This window comes from Balaenoptera borealis (genome assembly GCF_965194805.1).
Source record: "Balaenoptera borealis genome assembly, chromosome: 16".
Taxonomy (NCBI): Eukaryota; Metazoa; Chordata; class Mammalia; order Artiodactyla; family Balaenopteridae; genus Balaenoptera; species Balaenoptera borealis.
This window is the reverse complement of record NC_138872.1, coordinates 26,151,561-26,172,292: the sequence shown is the minus strand read 5'-3', so window position 1 is coordinate 26,172,292 and position 20,732 is coordinate 26,151,561. Positions and strand designations below refer to the sequence as shown.

Sequence of the window (20,732 nt, the reverse complement as noted above, 5' to 3'; positions counted from 1 at the left end):
TTCTCTTCAGCTTTCTGAAATAGCTTGGGTATAATGTGGTGTTTGGGATGACACCATATTAGCCTAGATCTTTCTGTGTGATAAGGATTTTTCTACAAATCCAATTTCTGTAATAGATACAGAGCTTTTCAGATCATCTATTTCTTCTTGAGAAGCTTTGGTAGTTTGTGTCTTTCAAGGAATTTGTTCTTTTTGTCTAAGTTATAGAACTTATTGCCATGAAGTTATTCATAATATTTCCTTATTACCCTTTTAATACCTGTAAAGTCTGTAATGCTGTCACCCCTCTCATTCCTGATATTGGTCATTTGTGTCTTCTCTCTCTCTTTCCTAATCTCCCTGCCTAGAGTTTTTTCAATTTTATTTATCTTCTAAGAGAACCAGGTTTTGATTTTGTTGGTTTTCTCTATTGTTTTTCCATGCTTATTTCAGTAGTTTCTACTCTGATCTTTATTACTTCCTTGCTTCTAATTGCTTTGGGTTTAGTTGACTTTTTCTAATTTCTTACAAGGATGCCAGGTCTGACGTGTGTGGTAAGGACCCAAGCAAATTCCCTCCTTTCCACTGGCTGACATTTAAGGCTGACATTGTGGCCCTGAATGACTGGTCCTTGTGGATGACCTGCCTTCCCCCTTTCCTCCTGAGAACACCTCTGCTAGGCAGGACCCTGGGCTGGATGGAGCTTCTGCCCCCTTGTGGTCCAGAGTGTTCACGGTCGTGGTGAGACCTGCAGTCTTCACTCCTCTGGCGCATCAACTCCAGTTCATTGAAAATCTTTGATATTTGCCATGCGTGTCCTATGGAGTCTTTAGCGGCCTCTGGAGAATTACAAGAGGAAATGCCACTGGACAAGGCCGGCTCACAGAGCCTGGGACGAAGGGCGAGGACTGTGAGTGAATTTATCCAGAGACAAGATAGAGCCTACTAGAGCCAGACACCTCCACACTTACAGGTGTGCGTCCTTGGGCAAGTGACCCCATCTCTCTGTGTCTCAGGCTTTGCATCTGTGAAATGGGGCAGTAACAATGCAAACCTCGAGGGTTATTGGGAGGATTGATTAATTAATTTAATTAACCTACAAAGAATGCTTAGAGCAGAGGCTGTCCCATAGTCAGGCTCGATGGATCTGCTCTTGTCATTCTTCCTGCCTCTCCTTGCAATGCCTGCGGGGGCTGTGGGCTGGTGCTGGGGGGCAGAGTGGGGTGTGGGATGGGGAATGAGTCACAGCTCCTCTGATGTTCCTCCTGTGGGCCTGGCTGCCTGGCTCCTGTCCCAGACCCACCTCACCCAGCTGGGTGACTTTAGGGAATTTACTCAACCTCTCTGTGCCTCTGCAAAGGGAGGCCAATGATAACGGTACCTAGCTCAGAGGGCTGTGTGGAGGATTAAATAAGCGATTACAAGCAAAGCGCTTAGACTGCCCCTCAAGCACAGTTAGCGCTCAACAAACAAATGTTTACTAGTATCATCACTCTTATTTCAGCTAAGGGGGCCTCATGCTCCGTGTACAGCGGGATTGCCCAGAAGCTTATTCCCAGGTCCCACTTCCAGGAAGACTCTGACTCCATTGCTCAGGGGTGGCCTAGGAATCTGCATTTTTACAAGCACCACCCATCCCTCCAAAAGTACTACAATGCTCCCAGAAACCCAAGCTCTTCCACTTTCCCGTCCCCCTCTCCAGGCCACCCCAGAGCCCAGAAGAGCCACCATCATCATCTTTTGTCAAACCTAATACTCCACTCAGAAAGGGCCCTACCCCCACTTTTAGGGAAATTTGACTTTGGGTTAAAGTTCCAGTGTCTAGTCTTCCATGACTGTAAGATGTGTACATTTCTACAAAGAATGGGATACATGAATAATAGATCCTGTTCCTTAGACGAGTGATTCTCAGTGAATGGACTAAGCGGGGCTGTCCCAGACCCTACTGATTCAGGTGCAGGAATCTGCATGTTACTCACCCATTCAACTGCCCCCTGGAGTGTGAGGACCTCTGCTTTGGGGAACCTAGAGCTGCCTTAGAGCCCAAGGAGAGGAGGAAGTGGCCACTCCCAATGGCCATGGGAGGACGCTCATGAAGAAAAGCCTGCACAGCCCTCGTTCTGCCAGGTCTCCTTACATCCCTGGGTGTCCCTCCCTGGAGCCATGGACGTGAGCCAGGGCCTCTTCGGGGCACAAGGCCGCTGACTTCTCACCCCCAGTCCCATCCACACCTAGTTCCTTTGTTCCTCCAACCTGTTGGGCCTTTCCCCACCCCAGGGACTTTGCCTTGCGGTTCCACCCGCCAGGTGTGCCCTCCTACACCTGCACCCAAGGCCAGCTCCATCTCCTCCTCCTGGACCCAGCTCAGATGTCACCTCTCTGGAGACCTTCCCTAACCCTTTTCTAAAGTGGCCTCCCTGCAATTCCCAATTTCACCTCACTTTTCCCTCTCAATACAATTTGTAATTATTTCACGTATTGTTCATCTTTTGTTCTCGTTCTCTCACCAGACTATAAGCTGCTGGAGAAGCAGGGATTCTGTTGTTGCCCAGAGCCAAACACAGTGCCTGGCACATAGTGGGCCCACAGGGGATATTGGTTGACTGGACAAGTGAATACTCCTCCAAGTCAAACTCCTGGAAAGCCAATTACCCAGAGGAGCAGGGGTTTTAACCAGTGTGAGTGGGCACGCCTTAAGAGGACCACAGAAATCCTGCTACTGTGAGCAACATTTTTAAACCAGGTACATATATGTTTATGATCACAAACCCAAGTTTTCATCACATTTTCAAAATGCCTCCCAAAAATGTAAAGAAGCTTGTTCTAAGGTAAGTTCTTTGAAATAGTGCAGGAGATTGCTAATGGGTGAGGTCTGGGGTGTCCAGCATCTCCATCTCCCAAGGGAAATAGCATCTCGCCGCTCTGGGGTGGCAGCTCCTCCGGCTCACGTCCCCTCATGTGTGGCAGGAGGGTGCAGTGAGATCCCACACGGAGCAGGCTTAGCACAGTGAATGAGGCCACCAGGTAAATATCAGCATCACCAACCTGATAAAAGTAGCTGCTTCCACAGGAGCAGAGCACCCCTCCAGTGGGGGACAGGGGCGGGGAAACACCCAGCTAACTTATAGCCTTTCTTTTAAATAGCTGCACAAGCTCTACCTCCTCAGAGACGTCTTTTCTCTGCTTACCCCGCTCCCCAGCTATCAGGTCTCCCCTCACTGCGCCCTTGCTTAGCTCCTCCTGCCCCCCCACCTCCGCTCCACAGCAGAGCCGTGCTTCATAACCACATGCTCCTGGCAGGCAGAGATGCAGACTGTCAGCCTCCCCAGCGCGTGTGAGCTCCAGGAGGACGAGGAACCTAACTGGCTGCTCAGAGCCCATGGTGCCTGCCACTTAGCACTCACTGTCTTTAGCTGCTTTATTAGGTTTTTTTTTGGGTTTTTTTTTGGTTTTGGCTGCGTTGGGTCTTCGTTGCTGTGCGCGGGCTTTCTCTAGTTGCAGCGAGCAGGGGCTACTCTTCGTTGCAGTGTGCGGGCTTCTCATCGCGGTGGCTTCTCTTGTTGTGGAGCACGGGCTCTAGGCACGTGGGATTCAGTAGCTGTGGCACGTGGGCTCTAGAGCGCAGCCTCAGTAGTTGTGGTGCACGGGCTTAGCTGCTCCGCGACACGTAGGATCTTCCCAGACCAGGGCTTGAACCCGTGTCCCCTGCCTTGGCAGGCGGATTCTTAACCACTGGGCCACCAGGGAAGTCCCACTTTATTTGTTTGTTGAATGAACAAGAACAAAGCCCACCATCTGATCGGACGTCTGCAAGCTCCCTCCAGGCACTAAACCATCACAGCACCCCCAGTTGTAATTCCTGCTAGAATTGCCAAAACAGCCGTACACTCATTTGCAGATGTGCTCAGGAGAGGTGGCTCCTTGACATGTGCACTTTCAGTGTCCTGGGCACCATCTCTAGGCTAATCATACTTGGTGTCGTTCACTCCACCAGCTTCCCTGGTTTACGGGTAATGAAGCTGAGGCTCAGAGAGGTGAGAGTGAGGATGACAGCAATCGTAGCAACAAGGTTTTTGAGCATTGCTGTGCAGGATTCTCTTTAAGTCTCCCTACAGCCCCACACTATTATCCAGACTCAGGGTGCAAATCCTGGCTTTCCCTCCTGAGTCTGCCGGGAGGGAAAGCCAGGATTTGCACCCTGGTCTGTGTGACTCAGAAGCCCACGCTCTTAACCGCGTGTGATTATGCATTAAGCTGGCTTCAAATCCGGGGCTCATCCCTGAGCAGTGCTTCCTGCTCCCTTGTCATGCACCAGACCCTGAAATCTACACCCTACACGTCATCATTTCTTTACACTCAGTGGCCCTGAGAACCACAGCCTGTGAGGAGGTGGGGCGGACAACCACCCACCCCCTGTTCAGCTCTCCAAAGAGCCAAGGACAACAATGACCACTCTTCTCCAATTTTCTTGACAAAAAAAAAATAACAAAATTCCAACTGGTTACACAAGACCAGGAAGACTAGAAAAGTACATTTAAAGTAATTGATATTCTACAAACATCCTCAAGGGGGGCATGAACACTGAGAGAGGACCTCAGATCGGGAAAGCCATCACCCTGAACTAATGCTTTTGATTTACGAGACCAGAAGTGAAGTGTCCAAGGATGGCCCGGGGCTTCTGGGAAGTTCACACAGGACCCTGCATGCCCCCCGCATCTTGTGGGGGAGAGGACAAGAAGGGGAAAGAGCCTTTGTCTCAGAGCTCACGGCAGCTGAATTGTCGGGTCCAGACTCCCAAGGCCTGTGCAGCTGCAGGAGAGCAGAGGAGAGACAGAGTGGTAGGGGGTGAGGTCAGAGAGGACACCAGAGACCCTGCAGGCTCTGAGAGGCATTGCACAGATTTCAACTTTCCCTCTGTGTGCAATGGGAAATTTTGGAGGGTTTTGAGCAGAGGAGTGCCACGGTCTGATTTATGTCTTAAAATGATTTCTCAGGCAGCTGTATGCAAAAGAGATTGTAGTTGGGCCAGGGAAGAAGCTGGGACACCAGGTAGGACACCCCTGCAATAACTCAGGCCAAGAGAATGGCAGCTGCGGAGGAGTGGTTAGATGTGGTCAGATCCTGGAAGTGTTGACAGGACTTCCTGACATATGGGTCATGGGAGATGAGGAAAGAGGAGTGAGTCAAGGGGGCCTCCAAGGGCTGTGGCTGGAGCAACTGGACGGATTGGGATGCCGTGTCTTGAGATGGTGAGGAGAGGGGATTCGAACTGCATTCTTAATGACCCTCAAACCCAGAGCAACAAGATAAACCTAATGCTTTGGCTTCAAGGCTCTCTGTCCCCTCCCTGTAAATCTTATCCACACACCATCCATCCATCCAATTATTCATTCATTCATTTGTATCACTTAATAAACATCACTGGTAACTACCATGTGGTAAACATGGGAGGCACTGGACACAGGATGATTAATTAAATTCACACCCTGCGCTCCAGAAACATATAATTTAGTGGGGGATTCAGAGACCAGCCATCCTCACTGTTTTATGTATTCAGTCACTTGGTCCCTCAACCAACAATCATCAGCACTTAATTTCTCACAGGCAAGCATTGCGATAGGCATTGCAGATGATCCTGCCCTTAAGAAAGTCCTAGTCCAATTGGAAAGCCTGAGATTAACCATCCTTGCCCATCCATTCATTCATTCATTCACGGAAGAGTCACCAACATCCACCCTGTGCTGGTCTGGGAGAGGATTCCCACTGGATGACCCAACAGTGGGGTCTACTGCGTGTCTCTAAGCAACAAGGCTTCCGTCTGGATCCCTGGCCTCCCCGCAGGGTTCCACCTGCTGCCCTCACCATGTGAGCAAGCCCCACTGGCAGCTGCCAGAGCCCATCACGACACCTCCCCACAGCATGCTGGGGCTAACTCCGGTGTTGTCTTCCTACAGAAAACCATAAGTCCATCCAACCAGGTGGCGACCCTTGCAGCCATCTGCGTGGGTACCATCTGACCTTTCTTAATACCCACAGGTCCAAGAACCCAAGATGCATTCACTCTGGAGGCTCCTGGTCCTCCTCAGCTCGCTGGCCTTGCCCTTGGCACTACATAAGCAGCACTGGCCTGGCCTGGCCAAGACCCACACAGACAGCAAATCGGGTCTGGCGAGAAGTAAGCTAAGCCCATGCTCTGCCCGCTGTCACAGGGAGGGTAGGGAAAGCATTAACTTGACCCCATCACTGACTTGCTAGATGACCTGGAATTGGTCACTTACCCTCTTCTCTTCCTTTTTTCTTAGACCTGAAGTACACAAAATTGAGTTTGAGTTGATCATATGCCTATTCCTAGCACATCATCATTATCATGAACCATAGCAAGACCCCTCTTGTGTTTTATTTTATGTTATTTTCCTCTCGACCTCTTATTCTCACTCCCATTCCCCTCTTCCTTGGCAGGCACTGCAGCTTGTTTAATATAGGTGTTGGCTTTTTTGGGATGGTGGTGCTTCGCAGCTTGTGGGATCTTAGTTCCCTGACCAAGGATTGAAGTCGGGCCCCCGCAGTGAAAGCGCAGAGTCCTAACCACTGGACAGCCAGGAAATTCTTTAATATGTGTTTTTAAATGCCCATATCCTTGTAAAATATACAGTGTTTTGATTTACATAAATGGTAATGCCATATAGATTTCTTTTTTTTTTTTTTTACTGTTTTCACTGGACACTGTGCTGTTGACATCTGTTGCTTCAGACTTGTGCAGAAAAGTCCATGAAATACATCCACTTCATCATCACTTGGCCATTTCCCTAGGGATGAACACTTGAGTTGTCTCTAACTCCCCACTATTATAAACTACACGGCGATGAACATTCTCACGTGTCCTTCTTAGAACCTATGGGAGAATTTCCTTGGGATATACCCTGAAGGGAGATGGCTGGGCTCTAAGGCAGGTGCAAACTGAATTTAACTAAAGACTGCCAGATCGCTTTCTAGGATGGCTGTGCAGGTCTACACCCATTCCAGTAACAAACAAGCATACCTGTATCCCTTGTTTCCCAACACTGGAGAGAATCCACTGGTATCAGCCTCCTTGGGCTGCCACAGCAAGATACCACAGACCAGGTGGCTTGAACAACAGACATTTATTTTCTCACAGCTCTGGAGGCTGGAAGTTCAAGATCAAGTTGCCCACAGGGTTGGTTTCTGGTGAAACCTCTCTTCCTGGCTTGTAGATGGCCACCTTCTCACTGTGTCCTCACAGGGCCTTTCCTCTGTGTGTGTACAGAGGGTGAGTGAGCACGTTCTGGTGTCTCTTCCTCTTCTTATAAGGACGCCAGTCCCATCGGATTAAGGCCCCACCCTTATGATCTGATTCAATGTTAACTCCTCCTTCAAGGCCCCATCTCCAAATACAGTCACATTGGAGATTAAGGCTTCACTATATTGATTTGGGGCAGGGGGAGCACAATTCAGTACATAACAGCATCTTTCATTGTTTGCCAGTCTGATGTGTATTTGAGTGATATCTAATTGTTTTAGCTTGACTATCTGATTAGTGAGAAGTTTGAGCAACACGTCTTAATTCTGTTAGCCATTTTGACTTCTTTGAATTCCCTGTTCTTATCTTTTGCCCATTTTTCTATTTGCTTTCCAATTTTTTTAATCCTCTTTGATTTGAGAAGATGTTAATTTATTCTTGACATTAGTCCCTTGTCAGGTCTAAGCATTGAGAACATTTCTCCCAAACTGTCACCTATTAACTTTGTTTGTAGACACTTCATTGAACAGGAATAGTTTCACACTCAGCAACATTTCATCTTATGGTTTATATCTGATGAGTCTTAAGCCCTTGTCTCTACCCTGTTTTTTCTAACAGCTTTACAGTTTCACTTTTCATATATAGGATTTTAATCCATTTGGAGGCCATCTTTATGTATGTTTATATCTGTAAATTAGAGATTCAGCTTCACTTCTCTCCTTATGAGTCCATTCAACCCACCTACTAAATGGTCAAATTTCCAAACACATGGATTCCCTTTTGAGTTCTGTGTTCTGTGTCTGTGTAACTGTTCCTGTACCAAAAACATAATATTTTAAATACTGCATCTTTGTAAAATGCCATTTTATCTGATAGAACTTTCTTCTTCCAAATGAATCTTAGACTGTGTTGAGTTCCTTAAAAAAGAGGAAAAATCTTCTGGAAATTTAATTAGGGTTTCACTGAATTTGTTTATTAATTTAATGACAATTGACATTTTTGCAGTATTATGTTAGGCAATTACAAAAGTAGTATATCTTTCAACTTATTCAGATTATATTTTAAATCCCTTAATAGAATTTTAAATTTATATAAATGTCTTAAGCATGTTTTGTTAAATTGATTCCTAGAGAATTTATGGGTTTTGTTGCCACAGTAAATATTGCCTAATTTTCTATTATATTTTCTAGTTGGTATTGCTGGTACAGATGAGAGGAAAGCTGTTGATTTTTAAAAATTAATCTGCTATCCAAAAGTCTTACTGACCATTTATTAGTTCTAATAATTTGTCTTATTTATTCTGTTCAATTTTCTATCTAGAGGATTATATCATCTGCAAATAGTGACAGTCTTATCTTTTCTCTTCTAAACCTTATACTTCTTGTGCCTTTTTCTTATCTTGCACTATAGCCAAGGCCTCCTATAGGAATGGGAATATATCTAGAATTCTCCACTTAGTATATTTCTGTAGGTTTTTGGGATATAGTTTTTATCATGCTAAGGAAGTCCCCTTATATTTCTAGTTTCCTAAATTTTTCTTAATCATAAATCAGTATTGGCCCTTAACAAATGTTTTTCTGCATCTAAAAATTAATCCATCTTTTTCTTCTACTCTGTTAATGTGATAAACTGTATTAATAGATTTTCTTATGTTGAACCCATCCTAGCATTTCTGGAATAAATACAATATTTTTATAACATACTATAATTATCTGTTTATAATCTGCTATTATTGTATTATTTTTATAATGTACTTTATTATTTTTATAATATACATTAATGTATTTATAATGTATCAAACTAAAATTTTTATTTTATAATGTAATATGATATTTTTATAATGTACTATTAGCTATTAGATTTGTTAGCTAGCAATTTATTTAGGATCTTAGCAAATTTTTCATACATAAAATTGATGTGTAATATCTTTTCCTTGTACTGTTCTTGAAGCAAGTTGTACTAGCCTCATAAAATGAATTTTGCATCTTCTTCTTTTTCTATTTTTTTTCATAAAGTTGGGTAAAAGTCTTCCATAAAACCATCTAGATCAAAACTTTTGGGGAATGAGATCACCTGTTTCTATTTCTTAATGGTTTTAAGTTATCAATGTTTTCCATTTCCCCTCATCATGACTTGGCATTTTATGGTTTGCCATAAATGTATGCATTGCATTTAGGTTATCAAATATATTCACATGTGGTTGTGGCTCCAGGTATCCTCATCTGTACAATAGGTGCAGTTAGAATGCTGTTTCATGGGACTGCTTTTGAGACTTAAATGAAGGCAAGTATGTGCAAAGTGTTTTTCAACTGTGAAAATGTTGATCTCTACAACCACTTCTCACGTATCTGTTAGGGTGTTACAGAAAACCCAAGTCAATCTGGTTTAAACTATAAGAAAAAAGTATTTCACACAACTGAAAGTCATAGGTAGGGCAAGCTCTGGGTTTGGTTCAATCAGCAGCTCAAAGCTGCCAACCAGAACTGAATTTCATCCTTTTTTAGCTCTGTTATCGTCATGGTTTCATCCGCAGGCTGCTGGTTCACAGTGTGATAGGCAAATGGTGGCCAGTGGCCATTGGAGCTATAGGCTGTCTTGTTCCTTTCCAGTAGGAGAAAGAGAAAGAAACCTTCCCCTCAAACATGAAGCATAGGGTCTTCTGTTTAGTCTGATAGAACCAACTTGGATCATATGCGAACTTTGTACCTGTAAGAGTCACCATGCAATGATAATCAACAGCCTCACCTGGACCAGGAATTGAAGAGAGTGTCTGAATCAAAACAGGGGTCAGATGGGAAGAATAGGACGAATGGGTGGATGGGAGAGTGGGTGGATAAGAGGATGGATGGGAGGATGTACGGATGAGTGGATGGATGGATGGAAAGGTGGATGGGTAGATGGATGGATTGATGGATGGATATTGGATAGACAGATAGATGGAGAATAGATGGGAGGATGGATGGATGGACAGATGGATGGATGGATTGATACTGGACTGGCAACTACTAGTGTCTGCTGCTCACAGATTCCCAAGTGCTACTGTCATCATTAACCAAGAACTACTAAGAGTTCTAGGCATACCTATAGTTTCACTCCATCCTTGAAACTATTTCTTTACTGTATGTTCTCCTACTAGATAGAAAAATGGTTTGTGTGTTTATTGCCCAGCACTGAGCCTGATACCCAGTAGATGCTCAGTAAATATCCTTTGGCTAAATGTCTCAATATTCCTAGTAAGTATCCTATGAGATGGGTATTATTACTGCCCTATTACACAGATGGGGAAATCAAGACTCAGGGAGGTGGCAGAGCTAGGATTTGAACCCAGATCTATGACTCCAGAGACACTTTCTTTTTTTTTTTTTTAAATTTTTAAATTTTATTTATTTATTTTTGGCTGCATTGGGTCTTTGTTGCTGTGCGCGGGCTTTCTCCAGTTGCGGTGAGCCGGGGCTACTCTTTGTCCCGGTGCGCGGGCTTCTCATTGCAGCGTCTTTCCCCGTTGCGGAGCACGGGCTCTGGGTGCGTGGGCTTGAGTAGTTGTGGTGCACAGGCCTGGTTGCTCTGCGGCATGTGAGATCTTCCTGGACCGGGACTCGAACCTGTGTCCCCTGCATTGGTGGGCGGACTCCCAACCACTGCACCACCGGGGAAGCCCCAGAGACACTTTCTTGTTTGTAGGCAGCAGAAACATGGGGTGCTGAAAGGGGGTCTGGGGGCTGGCCCTGGAGGATAAGGGTGAGGTGTCACAATGGCTTCTGTGGCTCTGCCGTAATACATAGTTCTCAGTGTGGGGCCTGAACACCTAGAGGGTTGAGTCAGTGCAATAAATGTGTCCTGAGGTGAGCTCTGAGGTTTGTCAGAACTGGGCCCCCAACCTGGGCAGCTGGGGTCTAGGGCCCAGAGAGCTAGGACTTCACGCAAGTCAATAGCTTTTCAAATTTCCCTCCTTTTTGGAATTCATTCTTTTCCACTGGTAGCTCCACCCAGCCCTGCAGTTTATTCCGAGCATAGTGGGGGAGGATTTCCATTTATTCTCTCCTTATTTGCCCACCTCTTTTTCTCTTCAACCAACATTTACTGTGATCTAGATCCTGTATGTTAGGCTCTGTGTTCCAGATTCAGAGATACAGCACTGAGCAAATTTTCAACCATAATATCTCTCTTGAGCAGCTATTGCCTGCCAGACCCTCTGCAAATGTGTCACACCAGCACTGCAAAGCATCATTTCACGGATGAAGAATGTGGATCTCAGTGGTGGGGGCAGGGGGATGACACACCAATCACTCAGCAAGAAGCCGGTGTGCCAGCCTGCAACCTGGGCCTCCTGGCTCCAAACCCCCCACCTTTGCCAGTGCATCGTGCAATGTCACTGGTCCCATATCCATTTCCAGTTATTGCCCAGGGCCTCATGAAGCACAATACAGAGCGCCAAATCCAGAACATCCGCTTCCTGGACAGTCTGAATGCCTCCAGGCAGATGGCTTCGGGGATGGTGGACTGGCTAATTGGCAGCGTGAGCCTTCAGCAGCATCAAGAAGGCAGGTGAGATCTTGAACCCCATCACTGGCCCTGGGACTCTTGATAAAGCTCTGAGTAAGAGGGCAGAGCTGAGGGCATGGCAGTACAAGGCCTGTGAAGGGGAAAGGAGGGAAGATTGGAAGGAGATGTCAGACCCAACACAAGGATGAGTAGGGGACCCAGTACAAAGGGTCACTGGGAGAGGCAGCACAGCAGAATAAATAAAGGTGAAGGTTTGGGAAGCAAAAGTTTCTGCATTTAAATCCTGACTCTGCCACCAACTTTGGGGAAATTGCTGGGCCACTCTGGTCTCATCTATAAAATGGGTACCCAGAGCACAGCCTGGATAAACATCTGGGGTGCCAAAGGAACCCAGGACTAGAGTCAGACATTTGAACCTCACTCTTGCTTGAAAGCTGTGTGACTCTGGGCAAGGCATTTGAGCTCCCTGAGCTTCAGCCTTGAGTCCTCCTCAATGAAATGGGCGTAATCATCCCTGCGTCCTGGAGCTGTTAGGAGCTTTCCCTGTGGCACATAGTGGATGCATAGCCCTTGGTATAATTAGCCTCGCAGAACTGGGCCTGTCCTCCACCTCCATTTTCCCCCCTTCCTCTCAATGGATGCAGGCCTCCCCAGCTGCCTGGTCTCAAAGCTGCTCAAATGTAACACCATGATCCCAGCCTGCTGTGCCCTTGACCTACCTTCTCTCTGATTTGCATCCCTCATTCCCTCCACTTTAATGAGCACCAGGACTCACCAGCAGGGTTTCCCTTGCTGTGTGCAGCCACAATCACTTCCCTTCATTCATTCCTTTAACAATTATTACAGTTATTCATTGAGCACCTACTGTGTACCAGCACCTGGGCTGGGTACTGGGAATGCAGCTCTACATAGACCTACAGTCCCTGCCCTTTTGGATCTTACATCCTAGTTAGTGAGATAGGCCACGAAAGTAAATAACTAATTTCAGATGGAGGGATATAACACGAAGACAAATTTAACCAGGTCAAGGGTGAGAGTGAGAGGGTTGATCGGGGGACCTTCCTAACCCTTAAGTAGAAATATGAATGAAGAGAAGGAGGTGAGTGACATGAGGTCATGGAGGCACAGTGAGTGCAAAGGCCCTGAGGTAGGAAGGAGATTGATGCATTTGAGGACGAGAAAAAGTCCTGTGTGGCTGGGTGAGCAAGGGGAGGGTGGTAGAAGATGGGGCTGCAGAGGCAGGTGAGGCCAGACCCTGCAGATCTGAGGGGCTGTGATGTGGAGTTCAGATTTTATTGCAAGAGCAGTGAGAAACCAGTGGAGAACACTGAGTGATAGGGGAGTGTTAAGGCCCCTCTGGTTGCCACATGGAGATGGTTTGTGGAGAGGCCAAGATCGTGGCCTGGAGCCCAGAGAGAAACTAGAGCATCTCCAGGCAAGAAGTGATGGTGACCTGGACCAGACGAAAGCAACAGAGTGATGGGAAGTGGCCCATTTCAGGATATATTTTGCAAGCAGAACCAACATGATTTGCTAGTGAGTGGAATGTGGCGGTGAGGGATGAAGAGAAGTTGAAGACAGCTGCCACGGTTTGGGTCTAGGCCCCTGGGCAGGTGGTGGGGCTATCCACTGAGAGCGGGAGGCTGGCTCTGAGAACGGGCCCAGGGGCTGGGTCTGCAGTTGGCTGTGGGTTTCACAAGTCAGTTGTGTGGAGCTATTCGGGGGCACTCGGGGACAGCTTGTAACCCCAGGGCTCCTGCAGGGAGCTCTTACCCTCAGAGCATCTGTGAAAGGCTCTGACTCCAAATCCGACTGCTAGGAAACAGGCCAGCATTGTCTGTAACGCCCAAGGCCTTGAGGTCTGAGGCCCTTCACCCTTGTGGGGGTCTTTGCTCTTTCCTTGTGCAGCGCCAACATCACCAACATTCAGCTGGACTATGGTGGGATCTGGATGTCTTTCCATAATGAGTGGTTCTTGGCAAACATCTCACTTGAATTTGACATTGACTCGAGACTGTAAGTCATACAGAAGCGGGGCCTGAAGGGCACTGTTCCTCTTCACTGGGAACCTGGGAGTCGGGGCAGGGGGATGGATTTTGGCAATTTGGGGAACCCAGATCTTTCCGCTGCAAACTGGTTTCAATTCCTGGTTTCCGAACTCACTTGCTGTGTAACCTTGGGCAAGTCACTTCACATCTCTGAGCCTTGGTTTCTTCAGCTGAAATGTGGATGGCAATCACTGGTCAGTGGAGGCAGGTCATTTGCTCATTTAAACTTATGTGAGTTCCCTACAATGATTTTAAAAAGAGAAACACTTTAATGATCGCATCACCCTTCCCTCCTCCGGTTTAGACTACCCTTTAACATCCACTGCCTCTGGGAGGGCTCCACTAAATGGTAAAGGTTTTTAGAATAAGATTAACTCTCAATTTTTAAATTTCCGAAGGCCCCCTAATCTGGTCTATTTAAAGGATTTTCAGAAGGCACTCTGGCTAGTACTGTTTTTCTCCTTAATCGCTGACCACAGAATTTAACATCCAGGCAACGTGGAACCCCACTGGGCTGGTGTGTTGAAAGAGCCACTCTCTGTGTTGGCTGCTTCTTCCTCCTTCTGTTCTTTCTCTGTCTCTTGCCCCTCCCCCCTCCTCCTCTCTCTTGTCCCCAGGCCCTTCAATAACCAGATCATAAAGACACACGCACGCATGAACCTCGCTGTGGAGTTCTGGCTGGAAAAAGATGAGTTTGGCCGGAGGGATCTGGTGATAGGCAACTGCCGCGTGGATCCCAGCAGCGTCCGCATGACTGTCCTCACTGAGTAAGATCCCAGCCGCCCCTCCCCAGGGCTGGGCCCCTTCCTGACTGGCCCTGGCTGCAGCCGCAGGTCTCCACCACCTCCTGGGTGAGCCCCAAACAGATCTCACCCCTTCCCCAGGATCTGTTCCTCCTCCTGCATCCCCATCCCAGAGATGGCACTGCCACCCTCCCAGAAGCCAGACTCCTCCTCCTCCTCACTCCCCACAGCCCATCGTCCACAGGTCCCATCAGTGACCTCCTGGCAACCCTCACCTGCTCCCTTTCTCTCCATCCCCACAGCCACTGACTGGGCTCATCGTCCACTTCCTGGACCATTGTGGGAGCCTCCTCCAACTTTCCCTGACTCAGACCTCACCGCTTTCACTCTGTTCTCCCCCTGCAGCAGAAATCTAGCCATGTCACCCAGCCCCTGCTCCAGACACTCCAATGGTTCTCCAATGCCCTCTGGATGAAGAGCAAACTCCTGGATGTCACTCAAGGCCCTACTTGTCCTGTCCCCTACCCCACTCTGCAGCCCTTTGCCCTCAAGTCTCTCTGAAGAACCCCCCTCCATCAATATGCCATACATTTTCATACAACGGTGCCTTTGCACATGCTGACCCTTATGCTTGGACGCCCCTCCTTCCTTCTTTAAAGCTCCTCCTCATCACTCATTCATTCAACAAATATTTGCTGAGAACCTACTATGTGCTAGGCACAACATACTTGATGCTAGGGATACAGTAGTGAACAAGATAGAGAAAAATAGACTTAAATAAAGATCTGTAGACTAGCTGACCAAGTGTGTCAACCCCAACAGATTGAGCCCCTCAAGGGCAAGATTTGTGTCTGATCTCTCTCTGTAATTCCAGAATGCTGAAAGCAACTAGGTCATCAGTGGAAGTCCATTCATTTATTCATCAGACATTCACTGAATGCCTAGATCATGCCAGACATCCACGAAGAAGACTGTGGACTGTAGTTACTGACCTGGTTCTAAACTGATCAGCACTTAACTAGCTGTGTGACCTTGGGCAAGGCACATCACCTCTCTGAGCTGCGCCTTTGACTATTGCTTACAATGATGCCTCTCATGCAGGGCTCTCTGAGGATTAAATGGCTGTGTGAGATGTTCTCCACACACAGCACCTGACATCAGTATTGTCTGTATTTATCTGTTCTGTTCTGTACATCTATCTCTCTTTCTAGAGATATCCCACCAAAGATGAAACATTTTTTCCACAACCTCAGAGACAACCTGGAAAAAGTTATCCCACACCTGATAGAAAGTCAGGTAAGTTTCAGAAAAGTAGTTTCACCTTGGGCATTCTTGAGTCCGAGGGTCAGGGCATATATATTGACGTTTCAGCGAAGAATTGGGCTTTAGAACCTGAGAAATCTCAATTAAGATGTTCAATTTTGCCATCTACTGACTGTGTGTCCTTGGGCAAGTGACTTAGCCTCCCTGAGCCTCAGTTTCCCCATCTGTAACATGGGAACCATCACAGTCCCCACTGCACAGAGAGTCTCAAGGATTCAGGGGGCAAAGCACGGAAGTGCTGTGCATAGCACCTGGTGGGTAGTCGGCGTTCAGTACAAGGGAGCCACACTTGCCATGATTCCTTGTGGAAATCCCGTGGCTTCCAGCCACGGCCCCTCCAGTTTTCTTTTCCCACTCCCTGGTCTGACCCTTCTCTCTGTGTTGGTGGCCCAGGAATGTCCTCTGATCGATGAAATCCTCAGGCAGCTGGATGTGAAACTGTTGAAAAGCCTCATGGGTGAGTGAGCACCTGTGTCCCTCCGGGGGGAGGACTCAGGACGGGCAAATGGCCAGAAGAGGTGCCCCTGCTGCAGCTCTCACTGAGGCCTGCTGAGGGGTGTCTGCATGTGCTCTGAGGACACTCAGAGGTGACCATATGACCATGACCTTCACTATCCCCCGAGAGAGCCGGGACAGCAGAGGGCACCCCTACCAAGCAGGCTGTGCCCCGCCAATTCACCCAAACCTCCAGGTTACCAGAGCTTCTCCCAAGATCTCCACTCAATCCTTTAGGGAGCACTGCCCTCCCACACACCCAAGCCCACCCCCATCGCAGTTGCAGATAAACAGATAGAGTCCCTGCCTTCAGGGAGCTCACAGTGAGTGGAAGACACAAGAACTGAATAATTAGATATCATTTGAAGAGCTTTAATGTGAATGTTCCCGGCACCAGGCCTTGGTCAGCATGGATGGATGACAGACCCCTTCGGTGTGGACCTGGGGGTCAGAGGGCAGACACCTGGTGACTGATTCTGCCTCTTCTCCTTACAGAGCAGGCTATTGCTCGTGAACTCAACCAATTTTGAGTCCAGCCAGCCTTCCACGAGCCAGACTTGAGCACCCCCTAGCTGCCCACTGATGATCAGAAGGAGATTCCAGATTTGGAGACCACAAGTCTCCCTCAGAGTGGGGCTTCCGATGTCCCACTTTTACCACAGACCCTGTGGACATCCTGTCCTCTTCCACAATAAATTCTATCTCTGAACGGTACAGAGGTCCTTCTGCCTGGGCCCTGAGGTTTGGGTTCCAAAAGTCAGACCTGATGAAGGTCCATCCTGAGACTTGGCTGATGGCTGATAAGGTCCATCCCAAACCCAGGATATGCCTGGGTTTGCTCATCAGCCCAGAAATGCCAGAGAAAACACTCTTTCTTTTCCTGTAAGTTGCAGCCAATAGCCATCCATGGATGTGCTCATCAATGCGGGGAGGGCCCTGTTGAGAGTTCCCATCCCCTTGTTCATTCAACCCATGTTTACTGAGCACCTAATACGTGCCCAGAACTTTGCTGGGCTCCAAGGGAGTGAAGAAGAACGGTGACAGAGTGGTAAAGTATAAACACTGGCACCAAACAGATCTGAGTTCAAATTCGATTCAGCCCAACGAGAAGTTCCAGGAGGGTATAGACATGTGCATCAGGGTGACCAATGACCCTCCAGCCCCTAGCACAGGCCTGACACCAAGTGTGTGCTCAGCAAATACCCAGGGTTAAATAATGGGTGAGTCCTGGTCTTATGACTCCCTAGCTGTATTGGGGACAAGGCACTTTACCTTTTGGTCTCCCTCCCTCGCAAAGTGGGAATAGAAATCTTACATGACGTGGGGCAGCAGGAACCCTCACACTGCTGGAGGGAGATAAGTCGCATCTCCACTTTATAAAACTGGGTGGCAGCATCTCCTGAAGGGCAACATGTTCCTCCCTCCGACCCACAGTCCCGATCCTAGGTACAGAAATACATGCACATGGGCACCGCAAGACGTGTCCAAGATTGCTCATAGCATTCACAGTCATAATAGCCCCAGAGTGAAAACTCCCTAAATGCCCATCAAAAGAATGGGTAAATAGAGTGGATAAATATCTTGTGGGATAGTCACCAGCGGAATGCTCTACAGTAGTGAAAATAACCTATACCCACACAACCACGTGGATGGATCTCACACACCTAACAAAGCCAGGCCCCGAAACACACATCTCCCATCTATATGAGGCTCAAACACAGCAAACCTAATCCATGCTGTCAGAGGTCAGGATGGTGGTTACCCTCAGGGAGAGGGTTAGTGACGGGAAGTAGTAGGAGGGCCTTCTGGAGGGCTGGTAACATTCTGTTTCTTGATCTGGGTGCTGCTTATGGGGAGGGTGTTCAGTTTGTGAAAATTCACTGAGCTATTCACTTATGTGCATTTTTCTTATGTATGTTATACTTTAACAAAAAAATTTTTTTTGAAAATAAAAGCTATTTACAATGCAGGATGTTTGTAGGAGTACATGAAAAGACATTTGCAATATGTTTAGCATCTGCTAGGTCCATGGGAAATGCTTATTAAAAGTCATTTAATTCATTGTTAATTATTTGATTAATGACTACTCACTTCTTAAATATAGATTCCTGCCCTCCTCCACCCAAGGAAAGGGACAGCATACTAAGAAATCAAGAGGAAATACACACACACACACACACACACACACACACACACACACTAATAGTAGCACATACATCTAAGCACTCTGCATGTGCCAAGCTTGGTGTTAGGAGCTTGCATCCAGCATCTCATCAAATCCTCACAGAAACCCCATGAAGTCCAAAACTGCTATCCTGAGGCTCAGAGAGGGAAAGCCACTTGCGCAAGGTCACAGAGCCAGGAAATGACCAAGTCGACTGCACTCAAGCGGCCAGACTCCAGAGCCCACAGCCTTGACCACTCTGAATCCCCACTTCAGTCTTCCATCCCTTCCTTCTAACACCCCTATCCCACCCACAACCCCGCACTGAGAGGAAAATGATGAAATCTGCGTTCCGCTAGATTGACAAGCTCAAACAAGGAAGTGTCAACAGCTCAGAGATGAGAATAGGGCAAGAGATACTCATGTCTCCATCTTTCAATTCACACTCCCTAATCCGAAATGCTTCACTGGGGATTTGCAACCCTAAACACCCATGTTCACACGAATGATACCCCTTGACAGCCTTGAATTTACAGGGGTTTTCCGGCTCATGATTCAAAGAACAAACACGGGAGGGCTGGGCCCCATCCTCCAACGAGGTTGCCTGGTCCCTGTGAAGGCAGCTTTTGTCTGCCTTCCTTCTGACCCTTCCAGGGGTGCCTTTCTCAAGGGGCCTCCTTGGGTTTCTCGCATTCTGTTTTCTTTTCATTTTGAGGTTCACAGAGCTGTGGACTCATTGTGTTTTCTCCTGGAGGAGCTCGTTTCACAATGGACCTCTATAATGATACTGGGGTCCGGGGTGGGGGGGTAATTGAAGCAGAAATTCAGCCCCAAATACTCAGAAGCTTGCTCCAGGCCCTGCCCACTTGTGCTTGTAACGTCCACGCCCTTCCGTACAGAGTTCTGACTCCCAGGGAAGAGAACCAGCATTCCACCCCCAAGTTCTGGAGAACAGACCTTGCACAGTTCAGAGTCCCTTGAAAAATAAAATGAACTCTGCCCTTTAGAAATGGATCTCATTTTTTTTTTGACTGGACTGGACAGATATTTATTAAAATAAAAAGGGAAGTGGCAGGACTCCAGATGTTAATTTTTCCTTTTAGTTCATCTGTATTCTCCAGATTTTTCACCAGTGAACACATGTTCATTAGCAATAATATAAAGTGGATATACAGAGAACCACAAACACTGGATATACAGAGAAGAGGTAGCTTCCTTATTTGATCTGTAACTAACCCATTCTTCTTTACAATAACCACTTATTAGAGGGGAAAAACCTTTTCAGTCTACTTTAAACCATAGTTCAATTCAGTACATAAAAATGGATCCCTTGATTCACAGAATGACACCAGGAAAGGCTCCCAAACACAGTCACAATCTGATACGTAGGAAGAAAAGGGCATGAACTCCAGTTTCTGACAGACACACTGGGGAGGCATTGATGTCGCCAATGCGGAAATCACTGTCCTGAAATGTTAGCTGGGTGTCCGTCCATGCTTCCTGATGCCCCACGACCCTTGCCCTGCTCAGGGCACTGGAACAAGCAGTACCTGTGCTTCAAGGAAGGGCAACTTCAGCAGAAGCAGAGAGAGAAGGCTTTTGAGTCTACAAAGCCTGGGTCTCTGACAAAAGAGCAGTGACAGAGAACAGATCAGTGGTTGCCAGTTGCAGGGCAAGAGGGAGCGGGTAACTATAAAAGGGCAACATGAGCGTATTTAGGGGATGATGGAACTGTTCTGTATTATTGTATAATTGTGGCTAAATAAAACTACTCATGTGTTAAACTCATTGAATTATACACCCAAAAAAAGTCAATTTTACTGTAGGTTAAATTTTTTTAAAGCCTGAGTTGTTTTGTTTGTTTGTTTTGGGGTTTGTTTGTTTTAGTTATAAGATACTATTTCTTTTTTCACTCTCTCTCCCTTTTTTTTGGCCATACCCTGCGGCTTACAGTATCTTAGTTCCCCCACCAGGGATTGAACCCAGGCCACAGCAGTGAAAGCGCTGAATCCTAACCACTGAACTGTCAGGGAATTCCCAAAGCCTGGGTTTTTCAATTTCAAAATTTGGGACATAGGAGACATTAAGAATAGCATATACATGATGAATTGAAGCAAGGTTTCCTGCCCCCAGGACTAGAAAGTTTCCCATGTTGGGTTGGTGGAGTGTGAGGGTCCAAGAGAAATTGAAGAGAAAATAGTTCTAGTGGGTTCTGAGAA

General features: G+C 47.1%; 1 protein-coding gene across 2 annotated transcripts; it reads left to right on the top strand.

Moving 5' to 3' along the window:
- Positions 1-3,070: 3,070 nt before the first annotated feature.
- Positions 3,071-20,301, top strand: BPIFA3 (BPI fold containing family A member 3). Of its 2 annotated transcripts, XM_082362841.1 has the most exons (7): positions 3,071-6,154; positions 11,632-11,782; positions 13,649-13,756; positions 14,406-14,555; positions 15,743-15,827; positions 16,248-16,311; positions 16,845-20,301. In XM_082362841.1, the coding sequence occupies exons 1-7, from the start codon at positions 6,031-6,033 to the stop codon at positions 16,877-16,879; spliced, it is 717 nt and encodes a 238-aa protein (XP_082218967.1). In that variant the 5' UTR covers positions 3,071-6,030; the 3' UTR covers positions 16,880-20,301. The 2 variants fall into 2 exon arrangements, with proteins under 2 accessions (XP_082218967.1, XP_082218966.1); XM_082362840.1 differs by lacking the exon at positions 3,071-6,154 and having other exon boundaries at positions 6,235-11,782.
- Positions 20,302-20,732: the final 431 nt, after the last annotated feature.